At 46.1% G+C, this 25628-nt stretch overlaps 1 protein-coding gene across 2 annotated transcripts in view; it reads left to right on the forward strand.

Moving 5' to 3' along the window:
• The first annotated feature begins 249 nt into the window (after positions 1 to 249).
• Positions 250 to 25628, forward strand: part of LOC144771845 (omega-amidase NIT2) — a 555629-nt gene continuing 530250 nt past the window's right edge. For both annotated transcript variants that reach the window (XM_078656110.1, XM_078656111.1), the window contains exon 1: positions 250 to 885. In XM_078656110.1, the coding sequence (XP_078512236.1) occupies positions 861 to 885 (25 nt within the window). In that variant the 5' untranslated portion in view covers positions 250 to 860. The remainder of the gene's footprint in view (positions 886 to 25628) is intronic.

Genomic DNA, 25628 nt, shown 5'->3' on the forward strand with positions numbered 1-25628 from the left:
GTTATGATTACAGCTGGCGGCCCCAAACAAAACTCTACAACCCCTTGTTACTGGAACAACTACGCTCAACGGCCACTGTTCAACACTCAGCATGAAATCTAAAGACGGCTCCAAAAGATACACGTATTTATGACCCGCCCGCAGAACTACAGAGGTCGACATAGACGAAGGACTACAGTAGCACATCGAACGTCTGCACCGCGCCTGTCTCTGGGGTGGCTAGTGTAATAATGCAGAAAAGTGCGAGCCAAAATGGCCACTGATTTACCTCCCCTTGCGCATCTCACTCTCCATTGTACCCATTGCTCTTTCTTCTTACATACACCGCTTATCACGAATGAGTGAGTAGTGGAGTGCGGACTTATATATACGAGCGAGGTGAAGTCGGACGGACAGAGAGCCACCTTTGGGTATGCCCCACTACTCCAAGGGGAGGGGAGGAGGTCATAAGCAGCGACAGACCGGTGAACAATATAGTTTAACCTACTGCTTAGCTCTAGCCAAGCATCCCAGTGCCGAGAAACGTGCTCAAGAATACAGAGTGAGGACAGGCTCTATCTACTCCTCCACATCCACCTCTACGCGTTCAAGCCGGGCGGGGGATAGGAGAATACAGCAGTCGTCTTATGCTTTTAGCCTGGGGTTCATTAAAGTGGGTCAAATTCAGCTCACTGCGCCACGTGCTCCTATAAGGACCACGCTGGTAACTGCACCAGCATATTCCTCAGATGTCAATTACTAACCAACATCTTTACAGAACTTCAATTCCCGGCGGCCGTTGTAGGCGGGGTGGGCAGTGGGCACTTATTCACTAGTTTCTCAACTCCAGCACTACCAGCGCTGCACACGTCTCACTCAGCATGAATGTTACTGCAGCCATGTCAAGTAAGTGGTCTCGGTGAGAGTGCGTGTGTGCAGGTGTATATGTATTTTTAGTCAAAATATTCTTCGGTGTTCGCGGTTGGAGAGATCATGCGTCAATTTCCTTAGCTGCATAAACAAATCCGGCTAAAAAGGTATTGGCATGTATACACTTTTTAAAAGAACAAGCATTTGCGATGCAATCGGTATCGCATTTGTTAAAGTTAGAGCTATTGGCGTTGTAACTGACAATCTTTTTTATTTATTTGTTTTGCTTGCAGTTGAGTGATCATGTAGAAAAATGTGCACGCTATACCATATTATAGTGAGAGAAAAAACCCGCACAAGCTTCACGAAAACAGTGTCAATAACATAGGATTTAATTTCCACTATATATTTCTCCGTTGGGAAATGTAACAAGGGATTGATGAGGTATATAATTGGTACACACTAGGTTATGGCAGTGCTGATGTAGGGCATTATGCAGAGTCCCCCAAATGTGAAAGGTAAGCCTTTAATTTGCTAAGCCATCTTGCTGCTTAACTCGCTGAGCCACCTTGCAGTTTAACTCGCTGTCTAGGCTGCAGTTGTTCTCTGATTATGGCAGAAACATTTGCCTATGTCTTATTCATTTGGAAAAAGATTCATCCAAGGCACAACGATTTTCAGAGCCAGCAAAACAGTATTTGCCACACCTGTGCTCCCTTTCTGCTAATAAAAATATGCTTTCCTATTTTTTGAAATTTGGCTCCCTCTTGTGAACTTATTTGATTGCCCAGTTAGTCAGCTGCTTGCAGTGTAGTTATTGGAGCCGTGTCGTGCAAGCTTGTGACAACCATGTATGGTTATTACTAGTCCTGTACTCGGGGCACAAGTCCTAAAAAAAGAAGTGGGGGGACGCTGACGTCACGACAGGAAGTGACGTCACGAAAGGTGGCTTGCTCCATCAGACTCATTGCCTCCCCTCGCTCACCCCTTAGATATGGTTGCATCAGAGAAGTCCGCGCATGAGCAGCGTTCTGAATGAGATCCGATCTCGCCCCAGAGAGGCCAAAGATTGAATGTGTGGCTCCATTTGCTCCAGTTATGGAGCTCCCAGTAAAATAAGTGGGGGGACGCCGTCCACCCGCGTGGTACCCCCGACTCGAGCCCTGCCTGTACTTTACCGACATGTTTGATACTTCCATGTCAAGCACAGAAAGAAAATGGGATATAGGGAAAAGCTGGTGTTATGTCCCAATGAAATCTAAATGTAAAACAGTAATTACATGAAAATGTGTTAGTATTATCTTAACTGTTCCTAAAAGGCAGTGAAGCTATGTTAAAACACGCATTTGCAATGCAATCTGTCTCGCCTTTGGGACCTTATAAGTATTTAGCCATGCAGCACATTATACTGGGTACTGCAACAAATATTTAAGGGAGAATTAAAAAGGTATTGTTTTCTTTCACCTGATCAAAGTGTCAAGGGTCACTGGTGAAGGAATGTATCAGATAGGGCAAGCTGAGAGTGTGCGTGAGAGAGCTTTAGCGAGTGTGTGTCTGTGAGGGCGAAACTGTGTGAGAGAGGGGAGGGGTACCCAACAGCATGTGCAAGAGAAATGTGTGTGAGTATAAATTGATGTGTGCTTTTGAAAAAAAAATGTGCAAGAGAATGTGTTTGATAAACAATATAAGAGGCATTGTTTTTCAGTCCCTTTAAAAGCCCAGTTGGCTCCAAGTGAAACCTGAATGTTTCTGAAATGTGGCAGCCTGTTTCTCTGCTATTCCACACCCATGGTTTGCAGCCCCGCTATAAATCTAGGAGACCCCAAATAAATCTTTTATGAATTTTCCAATATAAAGTTGGCAAGTCAATGGAAGAGATCGATTGTAGCGGCACAGGAGGGGGCCAAGGACTCAGTTTTAAAGAAATTGAATCCTTCAAAGAACAAGGTCAAGAAATCAGGCGAATGGCGCAGAGTGAGACTGCATCAGGCGAATGGCGCAGAGTGAGTCAGCCATTTACAGACTCTGAAGCCGGATGTCCAGATTTATTTAAATAAAGGGGCCGCTGTAACACAAATGGACCCACCGGAGAGCACAGATGAATACAGCACACTGATGCGTACAGGACACTGAGAATACAGGGCAGGCCGAATAACACCCTTATGGGATGAGCACATTTATAACAGTCCCCTGACACCCCCGCCCCAATCTGCCTCCAACACCCTGAAGCCAGTGCGTTTAACAACTGTTAACCCATATGAAGTAGAGACATAGGGCTCATAGTGTGTGTGTATGAAAAACGCACTAAGCACGCTACTTTTTGGAATGTTATTCTGGAGCTAGGCACTACACGGTTTGGCACTACACTCATAAACAGGGCTTTAAGTGGGACGAAAAAAATGGTCGGGCTCTCAAATGGGCATGGTCGATTTAATTAAGGGCGTGGCTTCAAAACACAAGCTAAATATTGGGCTTAGCATAGTGTGTCGCCCATCTGGTATTTTGCTACTTCTGTTATTACCTCCACATATATAACACAGCAAGTAAAATTACACCTACAACAAGCCAGGACTATTGGCTTTGTCATTAGTTGTATAAGTTAAATAAACAACAGCTATGGCATCGTTGTATATATTATAAAACTCCTTCAGTTCTCACATGATGAGACTGAGAAAGAACTACAAGTCTCTTTTGAGTGCATCTATACATATTTTTGCACAATTGCCCCTCAGCTCTGAGAAGAGCACAAGGAGTCAGCCAAGGCAGAGGACAGCACACATACCTTATGCAACACCCACGGGTGTCCCCTAGAAAGGCGATTGTGTGTTTGTGCTCCACGTGCACCACTTCAGCAGTCAGGCGAGTGTCTGGGTGCTCAAAATGGCAAATTTATTTATATATTTGCGGGTTTATAACGCGCTTGAATAAACTCCCGAAGGAGTATCTCCGCGCACCAGAAGCAACAGTGGCATAAAGATGGGGCAGTTAATCCTGAACAGAGATTCATGTATGATTAGATCTAGGCCTAACTAATTAGGCCTGAAACAAGAAAGTTTTCAGTTTTTTTCTGAAGATGACTCCAGAGCGTGATAAATTCCACACGTGAGCAGCCATGCATGAGGAGCTGTTCTCCCTCTCCTCAGAGATGAGAACTTCCCCCATAACTTCTTAAACCAGCTCAGTTTTATTGCATCTCCTTGGAAAAAAAATCAAAAGTTCGAAGCCGGCAACAGAAGACTTGAGCACCACAAAGCCCAATGCAGCGCTTGGTGAAAGGAGCCCACAAAATATTAGTGTCTAACTGAACGCGGGAATGCTGCCAAGCATAGAAAGAAGATAGCAGAGTTTAGTTGGCAAAGTCCAGCCCTCCCATTTTTTAATTGTGCCTTTTTAAGAATAAAGGAGCCAGATAAAGCGACAGTACTGCAAAGAGCACACAATGCACTGAAGGGCTCAGGCGGCTGGGCATAGTTTGCAGACTCCCGGGCTGTGCTTATTGTTTTGCCCTCGGCACTGGAGTCACGGTCTAGGAGCTGAACAAAGGGAGGTGAGGGGCAGAAAGAGAAAGTAGTTTTCATTAAACTCCGCGCTGAAAGTTGCAGGAAAGCACGTCGTGCCTGCAGTAGGAAAAACTAGAGTAGAACAAAGAAAGTAGTGCTTACAGACTAAAAAGACGTACTGTGTAACAACCGAAGTAAAGGGGCCAATAGCCATGGGAGGTTACAAATGAAGATAAGGAGGGACTAACAAGCCAATCACTAAATGAGAAGCCATCATTTTACGAAGGACAAAGACAGAAGCCAATACAAAATGTGGGCGGTGCTTCTCTTCCATACTCTACTAGAGCAGATTGCCAGAGTAGCGCATGTGCGCTGACTCAGGCTCGACCTAAAAAGAAACAGAAGAGTTTCCATACCTTTAAAAGCAACTTCTCCTGATTCTTGCTGTCTTCAAACTTGAAGGATTGGTTGGTATTTTAAACTGAAGAAGGTGGCAACACTACTGCTAAGAAGGGGGCATCCAGAAAGTGGCATGACCTACATACTATACATTAAAATTTATGTAAAGTGCCATCCTACCCACACATTTACATAGTTGCAACTGGCTTACGTGACAATCGCTCTGTGTGCTTTGCAGAGAGGCCAACAATTGGATGACCACATATTCTGAACATGACAGAAACTCCCACTGCTTTGAGCCACAACTTCTTTTTGCCCCGTTAAAAACATCTGGATACGACTCAATTCATGATATGCACCAGACAAGAGTAATATATTACCTGACAACATGGTGAAACTAGCCAAAAGGCAACAAAGCACTATACAGTCTCAAAAAGGCAAATGTATGGTTAATAAGTAATTGGAAGGAAAGATGGAGTTTGAGGACAGAAGTGGACTGTTAAGACACCGTGAAGTAGTGCCCTTTAAAGAGGTGCATCTAGAGCTATTCTCTAAGTTGGACTAGGGTTAGCTGGGTTTGATGGATGCAGTTGTGTTCTGATTCTTACAGATCAACCTCTTGTGGTTTTGTTAAAGACATTCAATTGTCAGCAACAGCTCTCTAAAGAACAAATACATGAAGGAATCAAATCTATTCTAACAGGTCACACTTACCAATAACCCATAATACTTAAGGACAAATAACAATTTAGTCGGCAATGGAGAAGGTTCAATCGTTTATTCATCAAATACAGACCCTGACAGGGGAGCCCCGGTCTACACAACCTCGAAGGTGCGCAGAGGAGACTGACTACATGATCAAAGTACAAAGCATATATACGTTTCACACATTGCGGATGACACCCTACAAGGAAAAACACACTTGTCGGCAGGCCAAGAGGAATACCCATATAAGGCACAATTGATTGCTAGTATTCTAGGCCTAAGCTATTCCGGGGGCAGGTCAGCCGGGTGCCTCCCATTCTATCTCGAGCCGTGGAGGACAAGAACAGGCTTTGTGAGAATGCACGCATCCCACAAGGAAGGCAGGTGCGACCTTGAGTTTCCCTTGAGCTACCAGTCAGCCGACACCGCATATGGTTTGGCTGACGCCATGCTTTAGGAAGAAAGACACAATCACGTGATTTCAGGGAAACAGCATTTGCACAACGAGAAACGAAACATAATGGCTTCAGCCGTGTCAATAGTACTAACTTACTAAATAGTGATTTTTAGGTTACTAGATGAATACACTTTATTCTAATTAATTAATTATATGTTTACAAGGGTATATTGGACACATTAGGCCAATACTGTGCGTTTATCGCAAATTCGATCCCTACAGACGGCCCTTTTGGCCTAATATGGCCAATACACATACTTTTATTTTACGAAAACCCCTTCATCTATCTGCATGAGGTCAGACACTTCCTTTTGGATCATCTGTGTTTCTACCTTGATTTGTCGAGAAAACTGCAATGCCGACGTGATCCTGGTGGCACAAAACGAGCAACAGGCAGGGCCGCATTGGAGACACAAGCAACACGTAAATATTACTCCAAAGGCCCCCGCCAGTACCATAAATATCTTCCAACCCCAGGTAGCTAAAAGACCCCAAAACCAACTGCTAAGGGACCAGGTGCCATTATCAACATGGGCCTCACTAGCTAATCGATGTAGTTTCTGTATAGCTAAATGAATAGTGGGGGCCGAATCTGGAATAAACACGCAGCAAGAACTGCTGATCACACGACAGGCTCCTCCCCTATCGGCGAGGATGACGTCAAGAACCATCCGGTTCTGGAGCAAAACAAGCCTCGTCGCAGCAAGCTCTACTGTGATGTTAGTTAAGATTCCAGTAGTGGTCTGGACCACATTCTCAACTATCCTAGACAAGCGTCTTATACTGCGACTATTGAATATGGGCCCCCAGAAGGGAGTAAGTCCCTTCGCAAAGTCTTCAAATTGTTGTAAGGAAGTATCTGTTTGGTCAGTGGCATCAAGATCATAACTCCTAACGTTTCGGCTTACTACTTCCTCTTTCTGTATCAACTGATGAGTTCTATGATAGTCAGGAGGGGCAATATATACAGGGGGATAAAGAAACGAAAGATACAACTTCCTGCCCAACCTCGGGGAAGCCATGTGTAGGCATTCTCACCACACACAAAATAAACATCATAGGTGGGGTACTGTACACTTGTAGAGTGTAGGTGTAATTACACCTGCTCCTGCCTACTTTAACATGGCCCCTACCCTGTATGCAAAAAGGGGAGGTAGTATTAATGATGGGGATCGGTAAGGCCTTGTCATTTGTGACATTTCGGTCCTTAAAATGCTGGAAATACATCGTATCATTGAAAAGTTAAAAATCCTGCATTTCTTCCATTAGCCACGTAACATTCTTATACTCAGTATATAGATTCATACAGGCATTAGGGTCCAATGAACCCTCTCCTTCATTTCCAGCTGCATCAAATCCCTGATGTTTCTCTATGTACTTCAAAATACCTTCATAATCTTTTTCAGTATACATTTTCGGTTCAGCTACATAATGCGAATACATCAAGGATAACAATTGGAACCATGCTTCACAACTGGGACATAGGTAGGGAAATAAACAGTTCGTGTTGGTGCATGACTGAAGGAAGCAATCCACATACCCAACTGTTCGTCTTATTTGTAGTAGAATGGGTCTGATGCAACATTTCTATAAAAGCATTTTTCATATAAGTCTCTCTATGTCTAGCCTTATGAGGGGGCAAAGAGTAAAAGAGATGTTCTTCCGGGGCCACAGTGGTGCCTAATAATTTCTGTACTGGATGCTGAAATTCTAGATATACAAACACACTCATCATAATAATTGTGATGATAGTGATAAAAACAACGAATGCCACCTTCACTCTGGTGGACCATCCGGAAAACAAATGCATATTATCCATATATCGCCGAGGGGCTAGTGGTCTCTCATCTTCCATTGCAAATCGGGCAAAAGGAAACCTACTCGCCAAAAGTTCAGATATAACTCGGTCCCTCTCTATAAGTCCAAAAACTATCTGTATCCACAAGGCGCGCACGCCACCAGAGGGGTTCTTCTTCCCTGTGTCCTTTCAGAGTCTCACAGGCAGACTCTCGTCATTCTTATCCATGGACAAAAACAGCAAAACAATCTCCTTTGTTCTGTAGAACGACCGCAGCCCCCAACTCAGTCTTTCTCGCTGAACAGAGCTTATTTAGCACAATGTTCCAAGCTCTCAACGTGTTCAGTCCAGTGTCTTGCTCAGTACCCCAGCCAATCTATCCAAGGTTTCTAAACTCAAGCCTTTCCCTAACTCTTACCAGGAGGATCTGGGGCACCGCGCTGTTTTCGGGGCCGCAGGTCGTATTTGCAGTGACCAGGTCACTCTTGATCAGAAAACAACTCAGTGGCACAGGCATCAGATACATTCGAACCCTGTGATGTACTCTCAATACCGGTCTCTGCTGATTGGGCCACCACTTTGTCGACTGGGGGCACAGCTTCACTTGGATGTCCCCTTTCTCGGGCTTCTGAAAAAGGTACAAAGCTCTGGGGCGATTCTCCTTCTTGGCTTGGAATTCCTTCGCGGTTTTGCAAATCAAAGGGCAAAGGTAGAGTGAGTCGTTTCAAATGACTCGCGTGTATCCAGTTCTTTCGCCCGTGTACCTTCACAGCTGACCTGGTAACGAGAATGATCTGGTAGGGCTTAGACCATCTTGGCTCCAAACTCGATTTCCTCTGATAGTTCCTCACCAGAACCCACTGGCCGGGTTCCAGCCGATGTCCGGGACCCTCTGGTAGCGGCCGCAATGTCTTGGATACCTGTTGATGAATAGAACGCAGATCTTTAGTTAAAGCATACAAGTAATCTGTCATCAAAGGATAATCAATGTCTCTAAAGGACCTAGGTCTAGGGACTCCCCACACATTGGCGGGTCGGCCAAAAATGACCTCATATGGAGATAACCCGGTTCTTGTGTGTGGAGTCGTTCTCAAGGATAATAATGCCAAAGGGAGTGCATCAGGCCATTTTACTCCAGTGCTCACGCAGATCTGGGCCATTTTCAATTTTAATATGCCATTATATTTCTCGACTAGTCCTGCTGACTGGAGGTGTCTGGCTGCATGAAACTTCTGGCGAATTTGTAGACCGTCACATACACTCTGAACTAGTGCAGAGTTGAAGTGTGTTCCATTGTCCGACCAGATAATTCGGGGCAAACAATACCTGGGGAAATACTCTTTAATCAAAGCTTTAGCAGTTGCCACTGCAGTGGCTTCTTTGGTGGGGTAGGCTTCAACCCATTTACTAAAAGCACAAACCACCACCAGCACGTATTTCAAATTATTAACTCTCTCCATTTGGATGTAATCAATCTGAATAACTTCAAATGGTAAAGATGGTGGTGCAAAATTGCCACTTAGAACGGACTCTCTGCCCCCCGAATTATAGCGTAAACATACTGGGCAATATTTGACCACCTGTGCGGCCGTTTTGGGAATATTGGGGTTGCTCCAGACGGGGTCCAATATTACACAAATACCCTTTGCTCCTATGTGTGCCGGGTCATGGGCCATGGTCACTACCGCATATACCAATGCATTAGGGAGTAACCAACGCTGTCTCTCAGTTCGATCTATCCAACATTCGTTCTTGTCTAGTTTTCCTACTTCCTGCTCCCATTTCTGTGCCTCATCTATGGTGTCTTCCTTCTGTAATTCTCTTACACTTTCTATGGTATTGTCAAATACGGACATTTCCGCCACCCACCGGGCTGAAGTATTGGGAAACATGGGGGTCATTTTAGTCCGGGCTGTCTCTTTCGCTACTGAATCAGCATAAGCATTTCCCTCTCCTGTGGAATCGACTATTTTCTGATGTGCGCTACATTTGATAATGGCCACTTTATCTGGTAGTGTCAAAGCTAACAACAAACAATCAATTAAAAGACCATGTTGAATCTTTTGGCCATGTGTGGTAAAGAAACCCCTCTCCCTCCATAATCTCCCAAAACTATGGGCAACGCCAAAGGCATACTGGCTGTCCGTGTATATGTTTACTCTCAATCCTTTGCTAATTTCACACGCACGTAACAAAGCTATTAGTTCAGCTGCCTGGGCTGAGTGGTGTGAAATCCTAGCAGTTTCTACTACCGGTTTCAAAGTCGTAATAGCATATGCAACTGTTGCAGTTCCATCTGGTAACTTAAAACAGGAACCATCAACATACAATTCTCCTTGTGGGTCTGGTAAAGGAATGTCTGTGAGATCTACACGCCCTTTTGTCTTTTCCTCTGTTCTAAACACAAAATCATGGCTATCATCCTTTGTTTCACTAGAAGGGAGAGGCAAAAGTGTTGCAGGATTCAATATAGCACATCTCTTAATCGTAATGTGGGGTGCAAACAATGTCAGCTCGTATCCTGTCAAGCGAGCACTCGTAAGGTGCTGGGTTTTAGTTTTATTTAACAGAATATCCACAGCCTGTGGTACCATTACTGTGAGGTCAGTGTTCAACACTATTCCCTCTGATTGTCGGATGGCCACCGCTACCGCCGCAGTGGCCCTCAGATAACTGGGAAGGGCTTGTGCTACCATGTCCAGTACTGCTGAAAAGAAGGCACAAGGTCTTTGTTTCCCCCCGAAATCCAGGGTTAACACTGAAAGGGAACAACCGCCCACCTCGTGCACATAAAGTGAAAAAGGCCTCCGGTAATCCGGGGTACCCAAGACAGGTGCAGAACATAAAGCAGATTTCAAAGAGTCAAAGGCTTCTTGGCATTCATCCGTCCAGGGTAGGGGTTCATGCACATCTTTGGTAGTCAAGTACAACAAGGGTTTAGAGATGAGGGAATAGTTAGGAATCCATTAGCGACAGTAAGAGGTTATGCCAAGAAAAGCACGGACATCACGTTGGGTACACGGTACAGACATGTTAGTGATTACAGATATTCGTTCTGATGTTAGTCGTCTCCCAGCTTTCGACAGTAAGTGGCCAAGGTAGGTCACTTCCTGTCGACAATATTGAAATTTGGAAAGGGAGACCTTATTTCCTTTTTTAGCCAAATGGTGTAACAACTTCACAGTTGCGTCCCTGCACCCATCCTCCGTATCGGAGGCCACCAGAATATCGTCCACATATTGAATGATTGCATTGCCGGCGGGCAGAATTAGCTCATCTATTACCGCTTTCAAGGCCTGGCTATATATACTAGGACTTTCTGTATAGCCTTGAGGTGCGCGCGTAAATCTAAAACTTCGTCCTCCTAATAAGAATCCGAAGATATGTCTGCTATCAGGATGAATAGGGATGCTGAAGAAAGCATTCTTCAAATCGATAACAGAAAAATATCGAGCAGTAGGGGGAATCATAGTAAGGATCGTTGTGATATCTGGTACCACTGGGTATTGTGGGACCACTTTTTTATTGACCGCTCTAAGGTCAATCACAAAACGATATGTGGACTTGTAATCCGGGGTACCATCAATCGGAGTCTTTTTCAAAATCGGCAAAATGGGGCTGTTACAGACATTTGCAGCTGCTTCTTCCACTACCCCTTTGTCAACGAGGTCACGAATAATATGGAGCAAGGCTCGCTCACCCTCTGGTGAGATTTTATACTGTGGAATGCGAGGCATCTGTGCATTTGGTTTTATGGTGATTGACACAGGGTCTATTCTTAACAGACCCACATCGGTATCCCCTCTCGCCCACAAAGTCGGAGGGATAGTAGCAAATTCAGGAGGCAAGGACTCGTTTTTAGCAAAATACTGAGCCATCTCTATAGGCGGTTTCTGCATGGTTAGAAAAACACTATCGGGTGAGCAGTAGATTCGTGCATGAAGTTCCTTTAAGATATCCAAACCTAACAAATTCTCTCCACAATTAGAAGTAAGGAGAAAAGGGGTATGCATAGATATAGGACCAATCGTAAAAGGCAGAGGTTTTGAAACGGGGCTGACTACCGGTATTCCAGAGAATCCGACTGATGCATTATTTTGGCCAGACAGAGCTGCCCCTGGGACCAGTGCCTGGGCGACTGAACTACTCATCGCCACAGTATCCACTAAAAACTTCCCTGATGTACCCAACAGTTCTCCTTCTACATAAGGTCCCTCTTGGTCCACTGGTACTGTAATACGCCCCCGCTCTGTCCTTGGCTGTCTCATGCGTAATCTCGGTCCTCGTATCTGTCATTCTGATAGCTTTCATTGTAGTACTGTCTATTCTGAGGGTCATCAAAATGATTCTTACGAGAACCCTCGTGCTGTGATTCTTCCCTCCTCATACTAATTCGATCTATGTTTCCTCGACCTCTACTGGGTCCGTTTCGTCCTTATAGCAAAGGGCAATCTATTCTCCAATGTCCCTCCTCCTTACAATAGGAACATTGGTTTATCCCAATATTCGGCGGGCCCCCTCTGCCTCTTCTCACTGGCTGGCCCCTTTGATACGAGCCCCGCACTCCCCTTCCTGTCATTTGCCCTCTGCTAACTTGTTGCAATAGTTCCCTCGTTTTTAAATCCTTAGTCTTCTTCTCTGATCTGTCCTTGCTCTCATTCTCGCGATGCTCGTAATATTGGTCCATACTAAGAATCGCAGATGGTGCAGCTGTAGTCCACGTACTTTCAGACGACTGAAGGCGAGACATAACCTCCGGGAGTAAATTGGTAACAAATCTATTCATGAATAATCGAATTCCCCCTTCTGTAGAGAGGTCCTGCCCACTGAAATCTATAAACACCTTCTCGAACCGAGTAAAGAAGTCAGACACACTTTCATCCTTTTTCTGTCTACATGCTGTTAGTTTGTCCCAATCTACCTTCCTAGGAGGTAAAAGGGTTTTCATGAATGTAACAATTTTATCGGGCACGGCTAATATTTCGTCCCGGGGCTTCTCACCTGGCTTTCGTTCCTTGTCCCAATTTCTTAATTGGTCCCATGTTCCTCCTAATTCGGGGGTGTGGTCAGTGTCATGTATCTGTCTCCAAACATCGACCGGGATTAGGAGACCAAAAAATAGCTCAATATCAGCTATAGTCATGATGGCAGAACTGGCAGCTTCGGTCAATTCTTTGTAATAAGCTGTAGGATTTTTACGGGGATCTGGTAACTGGGCTTTTAAGGTAAGCACTTCACTCCGCTTCCAAGGGGTATAAACCCATTGTTCCTGAAGCCTGGCATCCACCCTGGCCCTAGTTACTACATTATTAGCATCCTTTAATTCAGGTACTTCAGGGAAAAAGAGGGGATGTACCTCTCTCATGGGGTGCTGCGCTCCCCATTCAGCGCTCTTTCGGTGCATCCTTTCCCTATAACTCAAAAGGGTGTTTACATTCTGATATACTTCCTCGACTTGGAGATGGAATTCATGAGCATGATCCCTGATGTCACGCAGTATCTGAGGAGGTAATCCTTCCTCGAAACACTGTTCCCATAGTGAGATCAATTGGATCGCCATGCTCTCTAGAGCCAGTTGTTGTGCAACGGGTTCAAAATCCTTCATAGTACTCTAAATATCTTCCAAGGTATAAATGGGATTCCGCATCCACTGGGATGCCTGAATTATAATAGCTCTTCTCTCCTCCTGCCCTAATAGCGACCGAGTGAAAGCTCGTTGATCACTCGGGTCAGACATCGGTCGCTTAGGTGTGGCACCAGGGCCAACCATATTTCGAAGATCGAAAGAGGTCTGAGTCGGAGGAGAAAGAAATACAGGGTGCAAGGGGAAAGGGACAGCCGCGTCCGGCCGAAGGGATAATAAGAGTGAAGTAGTTGGCCGAAGAGAAGGAGGGGAAACCGGAATATCGGATCCAGATCTACCAACGGGGGCCGTAGCAATCATTCCCAACAGTGGTCGGGCGGCTGCAACAGCACTCGCTTGATCGACTCGTACTACAGGTACGGCCGGATACAGGCCTTGCGGGGCATAAGAGGGAGGTGGTCGGGTTTCCAACAATTCTTCTAATTCATCTCCGGTCTCTGGTCTGGCTACATAGCTTTTATCCGTTTCCAACCGAAACTGCCTATCCATTCGTTCAATATTCTTCTCCACTTTATCTTTATCATATGCTATAGCTTTCTGTGTGACCGTCTGACCCGACTTCATCTTCCCCAGCTTCTCTTCCCTAATTCGTCATCTTTTTGCCTCCTTCAACCATAAATTCAGGGAGTCAAACATTGACTGACGACTTTTTTTCATAAACAATTTATTCTGTATGTAGTTAATCTTTTTCTCATAAAAAGAGCCTGTGCGAGGCCATTGTAAATCCGAATTATCCCTGGTGTACTTGTTCCACATGGTATTGAACAGAATTGGCTGTAAACCATGTTTGGTGTACATATCGAAACTGGGGCTGCCTTCGGGAGGGGCCGGTTGTCTTTCTTCGAGCCGCGTACCTCTCCGACAGCAGAACCCAAACACATTTTACTAAAACACAGCATTTTGCTTTATTCTACTCGCTCTTTTTACAAATAATCACACACACTCAATCGGACGTTTCCTTTCGTAACACTCACTCATACATTCGTCACAGTAGTGTGCTGTAAAGCAGTGCAAGGCAATTATTTCTCGAAACCTATTCAAATGCAAATGACGTCTTCAAATATGAACAGAGCCCGTCGACTCCTGTTCGGGGAATCGATTCAAAAGAATTCCAGACCAACAGATATCACCAAAAGAGACAATCGTTAGAATGCTCCGAGACCCTCAGATAGGCGAACCATGAACTCTCTCACAGGCCATCCCATGGTTGGTCCTGTTCTGGTTGGGCCGGGTATCTGGACACGTCTCCAGACCCCTAGCTTACCCAGTTGCTCCCAGAGCTTTCCCGGAGAGAATTCGGCCGAGCGAGCAACACTTTACTCTGCTAAGGCATCAGAGGTATTCTCAATTAATCACCAAACAAGTCCGTGAGGTCTCTACTCGCGCAGCCCCTTCGCCACAACGATAGATCCCCAGATTCCCTCGTGGTCCGGCTTCCCTGGCCACCTTCAAACAAAGACAGTTAACTGTTATTCTAAAAGAAACACTTTCTCCAAGTGATTCTTATCCAATTCAATTCCAAAGATCACTCACCTGGTGCACTCAGGTCGATTGCGGGTTCTCCACTGCCGACATCTAAACAGACCGACACAGTCTGCTCTTCTCTCGGGTTAAGCCCGTAGGACTCCGGTGTAGGGTCTTCAACAGCTGGGAGGGATACTGGGCTCGAGAGGGGAACGGCTTGTTTTCATACCACAAACAGGTGTTTCAAATCAGGATCCTCTTTCTGTCCACCCACTCGGCCAGAACTCCTCCTTGTCCCGCTACCCTTGTTTACAAGAGGGGACGACCCTATCGCGGAGTCCCGGCGGAGTCGCCAACTGAAGGAATCAAATCTATTCTAACGGGTCACACTTACCAATAACCCATAATACTTAAGGACAAATAACAATTTAGTCGGCAATGGAGAAGGTTCAATCGTTTATTCATCAAATACAGACCCTGACAGGGGAGCCCCGGGCTACACAACCTCGAAGGTGCGCAGAGGAGACTGACTACATGATCAAAGTACAATGCATATATACGTTTCACACATTGCGGATGACACCCTACAAGGAAAAACACAGTTTGTCGGCAGGCCAAGAGGAATACCCATATAAGGCACAATTGATTGCTAGTATCCTAGGCCTAAGCTATTCCGGGGGCAGGTCAGCCGGGTGCCTCCCATTCTATCTCGAGCCGGGGAGGACAAGAACGGGCTTTGTGAGAATGCACGCATCCCACAAGGAAGGCAGGTGCGACCTTGAGTTTCCCTTGAGCTACCAGTCAGCCGACACCGAACATGGTTTGGCTGACGCCATGCTTTAGGAAGAAAGACACAATCACGTGATTTCAGGGAAACAGCATTTGCACAACGAGAAACGAAACATAATGGCTTCAGCCGTGTCAATAGTACTAACTTACTAAATAGTGATTTTTAGGTTACTAGATGAATACACTTTATTCTAATTAATTAATTATATGTTTACAAGGGTATATTGGACACATTAGGCCAATACTGTGCGTTTATCGCAAATTCGATCCCTACATACAACAGGATGATGGTAGTCGGCAGGCTGAGATAAAAGAAGAGTTAGGCTGTATGAAGACGAGGTGAACAGGGCGGCACAAAGTAGGCCTTTCATTAACATTGTGTTTAGAGGTCATAGGGTTGTGGATAACTAACATTTATTAGTGGGAAAAAACCTTGTGGATTTGGAGACGTGCACTGCAAGGTACAGGGGGAGTTGGTGACTACTTTAGGGCAGAGAGAGGCACAAATTAATTAGTACATGTGAAGGCAGAGGTGTAAACTGGGTCCAGTTGACTTTAGAACAATGAACATTTGATAGCGGCAGGGGGTGATTTTCGGGGTGGTTGGGGACGCTTAAGGATGAAAGGAGATGGTCATTTAAGAGATGCTGGTTTAAGTTAATTCCTCGATAAAGCTGGAAAGCGAACAGTGAAGATGCGTTATACAGTGCCCCCTACAGCCCCGCAGAATAGAAAAGCTGGCAGCGCCTAGATGCGACTTTGGAGACCGTGGGAAATAAAGACACCCTTGCTCTCAGAGTTGAATCTGCTGCATTTTTAGACACTGGTAAAACAGTCTTGCAAGCCCAATTTCCTTCTCATGAGACAGGAGTTTTGAAAGGAAGTCATCGCCCCAGGTCAATCAAGTGAGAGAGCGCCAACATTGTCCTGGACATCCTGGATGCAGTGACTGGAAAGTGGTAGCACATTGTGCCCCCCCCCCCGCAGCAGGCCCCATGAGCATGACACGTACCCCATTATCCAAGGTGGGCTTGTGATCTGGTGGTGATTCACTCACTGTTCAAGTCTGCAGAAATAATTAAAAGCCAGTTTGAGAGCAAGAGTACTAAATTGAAAGCAGAGTTGGAGAAGGTTTAGGAAAGAACTGACCGTGAGCAGCAGGAAGTGTAGTGCAGCCGTCGCCCTGCTGTAAACTTGAGTCCTCCCGTCCAAGAGGCTATCGCTCACCAGACCACATGAACCTCTATCAGATGTGTGCGCACCAGTACAACAAAGCTTCCAGGAAGCATTCAAAGGTGCAGGCACTTGTAAGAAGTGCTTGATGTTATTAAAAATATAAAACAAGTAAAAGATAAAGTGCAGCGCCTGTTTCACGAGCTCCATGCTCAGACTTAAAGTATGTTTTAAGGTGAGCTGCTCATGCAGAACAAAAGAAAGGTGCAACTGCCTTATTGGGAAGTTTACAGCAGGGCGTGACTGCGCTACGCTGGGAGGAAAAGTACTAAATTGAAAGCAGAGTCAGAGGTTTAGGAAGGAACTGACCGTGAGCAGCGCAAAGTTTACAGCAGGGTAATGACTACACTACGCTTGACCATTATTGATAACCCTGTGTCCCTTAGAACTTGGGTATTAATAATGTAGTCTATAGTAGGTTCTGTCGGGTAAACCAATTGCTTAGTATTCAATATTTAATATAACTTGAAGTAAGTCATTTGCAAGAATAAAGTCAAATAAATCACTTTTTAGATAACCAATGAAACACACCGAAGATACCTATTCATTTGTTCAGATGCAATATTTACTCTTTTAGTATATGGCTGTCACATATACAATTTCAATAACATGTAGCATAAATAGATTGACTTGCGTGAGCCAAGTGAAAAAGTGTGACAAGGTGGTATCGTGAGTGAGATATACAAAGAACACACATATGTACATCATATGGATAAATATGGATCTGTCCTTTCACAGTTTATATCACATGTTTTCACAGCACCCCTAAGAAATTCTTCTTCATGGGCTTGGGGCGAGGAAACTGATGGACATGAGCTAAATAAAAATGTTATGTTATGGTATGCAAAAGCATTGACGTTTCGATCCAGAGGTATGCGCAATTCAACAAGTGTCCCAGTGAGTCTTCCTCAGGACTGAAAACAGAGATGTGGACAGCCTATGTTGGGCAAAATAATTTACATATGAGTCAGGTGTGTTCCTCTTTTTATAAGTAATAAGTGGCCACAATTAGTGGTGGACTCACCAAATCCAGGTGTGGTAAGGATTCCCACAAAGCAAGTGTTTGGGTAAAAAGGGACAGCGACAAGCAGCTACAATGACAGGAATGAAGCAAAACAAGGTAAAGTATTAAGTCAACATCATGGTGTCAACAAAATACTGGGATATGTACATGGTAAAGGTGGTCCTGGTAAACTTACCACGGATCAATTGTACAGCATGGAAGCCTTCTCTGTTAAAAACAAATTTTATTAGATTTTCATGGCACATGATGGACAGGAGCTCATCCCATACATTGTAAAGACATATCGGATCCAGAGTACGGATAATGTTATACAACCATTTGGACTCTAACCTGCAGGCTGAACAACTGGAACATGACCCAGGCTACCAAACAATTCACTGAATGCAGAGTGTCTAGGTGCATATGTGCTGAGGATCTACTACGCAACTTGGGTATCTTAGTAATCAGGTAAATGTATAGGCCGAATTCTAATGAGGGTCTGTTTGCAGAGGGGGGGGGGGTGTCTATGCCCGATATGTGGCCCAGCGGGACCAGATTTTCCTAGGTTTCTGTGGGCAGCCCCGTGCCTGAAAATCCACAATCTCTGCTCCCATGCATCTGTCCATGGCCATCTTCCACCCACCTATTACCGGTGTGGATGCCCCTTTCCAGGTTTGGACATTGTCCTGTTTGGCAAATGTGGGGCCCAAGAAAAGTAAATGTTGTTTATAGTGGTTCCAGCCGATCCCCTCTGTACTATGGAGCAGGAACATCTTAGGGTCCATTGAGAGATCCCATGATAAAACCCGGCCCAGGCAGGATGAGATTTTACGCCAAAATGACTGCAGTGCGCCACAGCTCCAGACCGTATGTAAGAAGGTTCTCTCGGCATCCCCACATCTGAGGCACATAAGGGACTGGATGAAGCCCATCCTCCACAGGCGGAAGCTTGTGAAGTATATGCGGTGGAGGTATTTGAATTGGATGAGATGGTAGTGCGTGGAGACCGCCTCGGCAAGGGCAATGGCGAGGGCTTCCGTCCAATCAACGTCTGTCATGTCTGGTAGGTCCCCTTCCCATGCCCCCCTGGTTTTATGTAATGTGGTGTGGGTATGAGTGATCAGTGTCTGATAGATCTAGTGAATTTTATGTGTCCCCAAGTCCCCCATCAGTAAACTGCCTTCTAGGGGGTGGCATTCTGGTAGGTCGTCGATCGGATGGATCAGCATGGAAGCCTTCTGATGGTCAATCCAAACAGTGTATGAATCCAATTTTTCATGTATTTGAAAAATTTGAAGTCAGTGAGGGGCGAGTAGAATGGCCCTAAAAGATGAATTGAGTGGAAAGAGAGAGGTGGTTGACTTACCACAATTATATTTGATTTTTGAGTAGTTCTTAAATAGAATCCACCATTTGGTTGAAATCTAAAATCTAAAGAATGTGAGGGAAGATTTAGGCGCTTTAACGTGAGTATTTTCCTTAAAAATACACGCAACTTCTGGAGGGCGTGGCCTACCTTAATTCTGATACGGCAGTGAATGCAATCTTGTGTCCGCGAGACAGGTACGTACACAGTGAAATGTTCAGGTTTTTGACTGACCGACGCTGTGCGGGAAAGCACGTAGAGACCGCATCAGCTTGTAAAAGCCCCTGTCAAACTCAGCATGCAGGCAGAGCTGCAGTAGCTTAGTGTCAGCGTGCGGTGAGACATGCGCTTAGCTGACAGGTCATCATTTTGAAAGGGGAAATTCCTCACAAGAGGTGAAAAAAGGTGGGGGAGTGAAGTGGTTTCCTAACAATAATAGATGTCACACTCGATTGCTATAAATCAACAGTATCACGAGTCAGACTCATGCGGAAAATTGCATCACAACTACGTAATCTCATGTAGGCATCAGTGAATTGAGGACATACGGCATTACCAACAATAGCATATTTAAGGACCTGCTTAGTCCAATGAATCTAACGAAAACCAATCATTTTAAACAGATGTATGTAAAATTATAAATGCACAATAAGTGACGTCACATAGTAAATATAATTGTGGTAAGTCAATCACCTCTCCATTTCCACTCAATTAATCTTTTAGGGCCATTCTATTCGCCCCTCACTGATTCCAATTATTTCAAATAATACATGAAAAATTAGATTTGTACACTTTTTGGATTGCAAAACACACAAGATGATGGACGAAATGATGCACAATGGCAAAACATTCACCCCCATTCACAGATCTGGGTTTAATCCATCATATTTTGCTCACCAAGCCACCCCAGTTCAGACATGGCCATATGCAAATCAGACTTGACCCTGTGCCTCATTTGAACAGTCCAGCCCGAACTGCCAAGCCATGTCTTCCCTGGACCGGAATCTAGCATCCTAGGACTGGTTTCTGGCTATCAGCCGTCTTCAGCCAGGATAGCTTGACTCCAGTGGCTTAGTAAGCAAGGGACCCACGTCTGGGCATACCCTTCCCACATAGGGTGAACAGCAAAACACACAAGATGATGGACGGAATGATGCACAATGGCAAAACATTCACCCCCAGTCACAGATCTGGGTTTAATCCATCGTTATTTTGCTCACAAAACCACCCCAGTTCAGACATGGCCATATGCAAATCAAACTAGACCCTGTGCCTCATGGGAACAGTCCAGCCTGAAGTGCCACTTTTTGGATTGACCATGAAAAGGCTTCCATGCTGTACAATCGATCCGTGGAAAGCTTACCAAGACCACCTTGCCTTTTAAATATCCCAGTATTTTGTTGACATCATGATGTTGACTTAATACTTTACCTTCTTTTGCTTCATTCGACAGTCATTGCAGCGGTTTGGCGCTATTTGTTTTTACCCAAAAAAACTTGCTTTGTGGGAATCCTTCCCATTGCTGGATTTGGTGAGTCCACCACTAATTGTGGCCACCTATTTCTTATAAATACAGGAACACATCTGAGTCTTGTCTAAATTATTTTGCCCCACATAGGCTGTCCACAACTCTGTTTTCAGTCCTGAGGTAGACCCGCTGTGATGCTTGTTGAATTGCGCATACCTCCGGGTCGAAACATCAATGCTTTTTATTTAGCTCATGTCCATCAGTTTCGTCACCTCAAGACCAGAAAGAATAATTTGTTAGGGGTTCCGTGTAAACGTGATATAAACTGTGAAACAACAGATCCGTATTTATTCATATGATGTACATATGTTTGTTTATTGTATGTTTTGTATATCTCACTCACGATACCCATCTGTCTTCTAAAGTCAGCACGGGAATCGAACCCTGGTCCTGGGCCAACTTCTGCTTCTGGGTCTGCCACCTCTAACCAGTGAGCCACACCACTCCACTATAAATAGAGTGACTTGCGTGAGCCAAGTGAAATAGAGTGACAAGGTGGTATCGTGAGTGATAAGATAATGGACGGAGTGTTGAACAATGCAAGCACTCGCCCCCAGTTAACTGATCTGGGTTTAATCCATCATCAGTCTTTAGCTCACTCCGTACCCCAGTTCAGACATGGCCATATGCAAATCAGTCTGACCCTGTGCCTCATTGGAACAGTCCAGCCCGAACTGCCAAGCCATGTCTTCCCTGGACCGGAATCTAGCATCCTAGGACTGGTTTCTGGCTATCAGCCGTCTTCAGCCAGGATAGCTTGACTCCAGTGGCTTAGTAAGCAAGGGACCCACGTCTGGGCATACCCTTCCCACATAGGGTGAACAGCAAAACACACAAGATGATGGACGGAATGATGCACAATGGCAAAACATTCACCCCCAGTCACAGATCTGGGTTTAATCCATCGTTATTTTGCTCACAAAACCACCCCAGTTCAGACATGGCCATATGCAAATCAGTCTGACCCTGTGCCTCATGGGAACAGTCCAGCCCGAACAGCCAAGCCATGTCTTCCCTGGACCGGAAACAAGCATCCTGGGACCGGTTTCTGGCTAATCAGCCGTCATCAGCCAGGCTAGCTTCAATCCAGTGGCAAAGTGAGCAAGGGACCCACATCTGGGCATACCCTGCCAACTTAGGGCGAACAAAGCAATACCAAAGTTCGGGCTGGACTGTTCCCATGGGGCACAGGGTCACGACTGATTTGCATATGGCTGGGTTTAAAATGGGATGGCATAGTGAGCAAAAAAAACATGGATTTAGGCCCAGATCTCTGTACTGGGGTGAATGTATGACATTGTTCTGCATTCTGTCCATCAACTGTTGTTTTTGCCTTTAAAACAAGTTGGCACTTAAAGCACTAAAGGTGGGCCTCTTGTTTGGTGTTTACAGAGTGATTCAAAAACGTATGCACAAGCAGCCATCGAACTTTCACGGGTTGGCATGGTTTTGAGAGGTGATTTGCATGTTCCCTCATCTAAAATGCACCCTTTCATTATTTCTAAAGCACATCTGGGCACTACTAAGACACGCATCCGCATCAAAGAACAATACTGGTGGGCTTCTTTAGATAGTCAAATGAGGTTGACAGTAGACAAGTGCCTTGAGTTTCTACTCTCAGATAAGCATTAAAAGTTATGCAAAGCACCCCTACATCGCACGATGAGTAATCCTTTGTATTAAGATCTATTACGCTCTGTCAAAGAAACAGTCTCCTGATGGCCTCAGATCTCATTCCACCAGAGCTAAACCTGCCACCCTGGCTCTCCAGCGTGGTGTCCCGGTTCTTGACATTTTCCAGGCGGCAACATGGGCATCTTTACACACGTTTGGCAAGCATAATTGCCAGGACAATCGGGTCCGTAGAGAAGGCCTCCGTGGCCGTTCGGTCCTACAGGACTTTCTGGTTTAAACTTCTCCGTAATCTCTCCTCCGGGGAAGGTATTGCTTGGGTATCTGTTCACAGGTAAGGCATCTGTGGCTAGATGCCTCTATCAGATGGACAAGTTACTTACCTTTGGTAACGCCATACCTGGTGGAGACATGATCTAGCCGCAGATTCCTTACTAACCCACCTATCCTCCCCGCACTGTGGATCAGTAAATCATGTCAGAGCTGTTCCCCTTCAGGGCCATAGTTATTTTAACGCACCACTGTCAGTCAACTTCATGGCTCCATGCTTTTGGTGTGGAAAGTTGTGAAAAGTACTGACGTCTGCACGCCGTGGTGTCGCATATATAGACAATTCGGACGTCACCACAATGAACTCGATGCCATATGACGTCACAAGGAGTCTACCAACGCCACCTACCGGTGCGCAGGGGTATTGCTATCACCCACTACGCCGGCCACACGCTAGACCCCGTCTTCTGCACGCCGTGGTGTCGCATATATAGACAATTCGGACGTCACCACAATGAACTTGATGCCATATGACGTCACAAGGAGTCTACCAACGCCACCTACCGGAGCGCAGGGGTATTGCTATCACCCACTACGCCGGCCACACGCTTGACCCCGTCTTCTCCTCCAGCAAGCACATCTCCTTCAGCCACTCCACCGGACTACACTGGACAGATCACAGCTGCGTCCACTTCAACTTCAGAAGAACCACAACCCACCACCACCCGCAACAGGTTCACCGGAGAAACTGGAGCAAGATCACCGCCGACCAGCTCACCACCTACCTTAGCCAGAACCCTCCCACCAACACGACGGACCCCAATGAAGCAGCCCGGAACCTCACACAGTAGCTCACCAACTGCGCCAATGACCTTGCACCGCTGAAGAATCCTCCCAGCAGACCCGGCAGCAAGAAAGCCTCGTGGTTCACCAACGACCTCAAAGACTCCAAGAAAAACGGCCGCACCCTCGAGAGAGCCTGGCGCCACGACCAGTCAACAGAAAACATGACAGCCCTCAAAAACGTCGTCCGCGAACACCACCAGCTGATCCGAACCACCAAAGGGACAGCGTTCAGAGAATGACTAGACAACACCCACAACAGCAAAGAACTCTTCAGCATCGTAAAGAGCTCTCCAACCCCAGCACCTGCAACAACGACATCACACCCTCGCAAGACCTCTGCGACTCACTTGCCACGTTCTTCCACCGCAAGATCGCCGACATACACAACAGCTTCAGCGCGCACACCATGCACCCAACCACCGCACCAGCGCCCCCCACCACCACCCTCTGCACCTGGACCTCGGTCAGCACCAAAGACAACCACCCGCATGATGAACACCATCCACTCCGGCTCTCCAATCGACCCCTGTCCACACCACATCTTTAACAAAGCCGACTCCATCATCACACCCCAACTCCGGGACATCATTAACAGCTCCTTCGCATCCGCCACCTTCCCGGAGAGCTGGAAACATGCCGAGCTCAGCGCCCTCCTGAAGAAACCCACCGCGGACCCCACTAGTCTCAAGAACTTCCGCCCCATCTCGCTCCTCCCTGTCCCTGCCAAAGTCATCGAGAAGACCGTCAACAAACAACTCTCCGCCTTCCTCGAGACAAACGGATCCCTCGACCCCTCGCAGTTCGGTTTCCGAGCAAACCACAGCACAGAGACCGCCCTCATTGCAGCTATCGACGACATCAGGTCAATGCTCGACAACGGGGAAACAGCTGCCCTCATCCTCCTGGACCTCTCGGCAGCCTTCGACACCGTATGCCACCACACACTGATACAGCGCCTCAGCAACACCGGAATCCAAGGGACGACCTTGGAGTGGATCATCTCGTTCCTCGCTTCGATCCGCCAGCCTCGCCCTCGCCACCATCCCACGAATTCACAGAGCCACCGCCGGAGGAAGATCCTTCTCCTACCTGGTGGCCAAGACATGGAACTTCCTCCCCACCCACCTACGGCTGACACAGGACCATCTCTCCTTCAGGAAACAACTCAAGACCTGGCTGTTCGAGCAGTAGCGGCTCCCCCTCCTCCTACCGCCTTGAGACCCTAACGAGTGAGTAGCGCGCTCTACAAATCTGTTTAATTGATTGATTGATTGATTGCTAAGAAAATCTTCTGGATCCAGCCTGGCGCCTGGAAATTCACAGGTAAGCAATCTGCGGCTAGATCATGTTTCTACCAGTTAAGGCATTACCAAAGGTAAGTAAATTGTCCTTTTTTGCTCACCACGTGTAGGAAAGTAGTGTCTGCTTTCATGTTTTTTACCTAGTCCGACTAGGATCCTGCTAATAAGGACCCCAGTCACTGTGCTTTCTCCCTAAATTAACCATGATAAGTACTTTTTTTACATCTGTAGTTGGCTACTGGTGTACCCTAGTAGGTCCCTAGTATATGGTCCTAAGGTATTCGGGGCATAGGTACACCAGAGGTCTCCCATGGGCTGCAGCATGTCGTTTGCCACCCATGGGAGTCCATTTAAACTGTGACTACAGGCTACCATTGCAGCCTTTGTGAGTTGGTGCTTGCACCTCTCATAGCAGGTATGCATTTCCTTATATCAGAGGTCACTGCTCTTAACACCTATAAGTCACCCCTGTTGGAGGCTCTTCAGTCCTGAGGGCAGGGTGCTTAGTTACAAGTGTGGCGGTGTCCCTCCTTGAGCAGGGCACCCCTACAAACCCTGGAGTTTATTCTCCAGGCTTTGTCAGTGCAGTCAGCCATCTTAGAACATATAGTGGACATCCGTAATTACTAGATGTCTAACTATATAGTGGCTGCACCGAACCTGGTCATGATTGGTATCAAACCCCAACACCGATTCCAGTGTTGGAAATATGATCCCATGTACTAGGGGGGGGCTCCCTTGGGGTAGCCCATGTACTCCCGGTAAAAGCCTTTCAGGGTCTGAGAGCAAGCTAGTGCTGCTGCCAACCACAGACATGATCCTGCCCTTCTGCTGCTGAGCCAAG

Source organism: Lissotriton helveticus, chromosome 8 (assembly GCF_964261635.1).
Source record: "Lissotriton helveticus chromosome 8, aLisHel1.1, whole genome shotgun sequence".
Classification (NCBI taxonomy): Eukaryota; Metazoa; Chordata; class Amphibia; order Caudata; family Salamandridae; genus Lissotriton; species Lissotriton helveticus.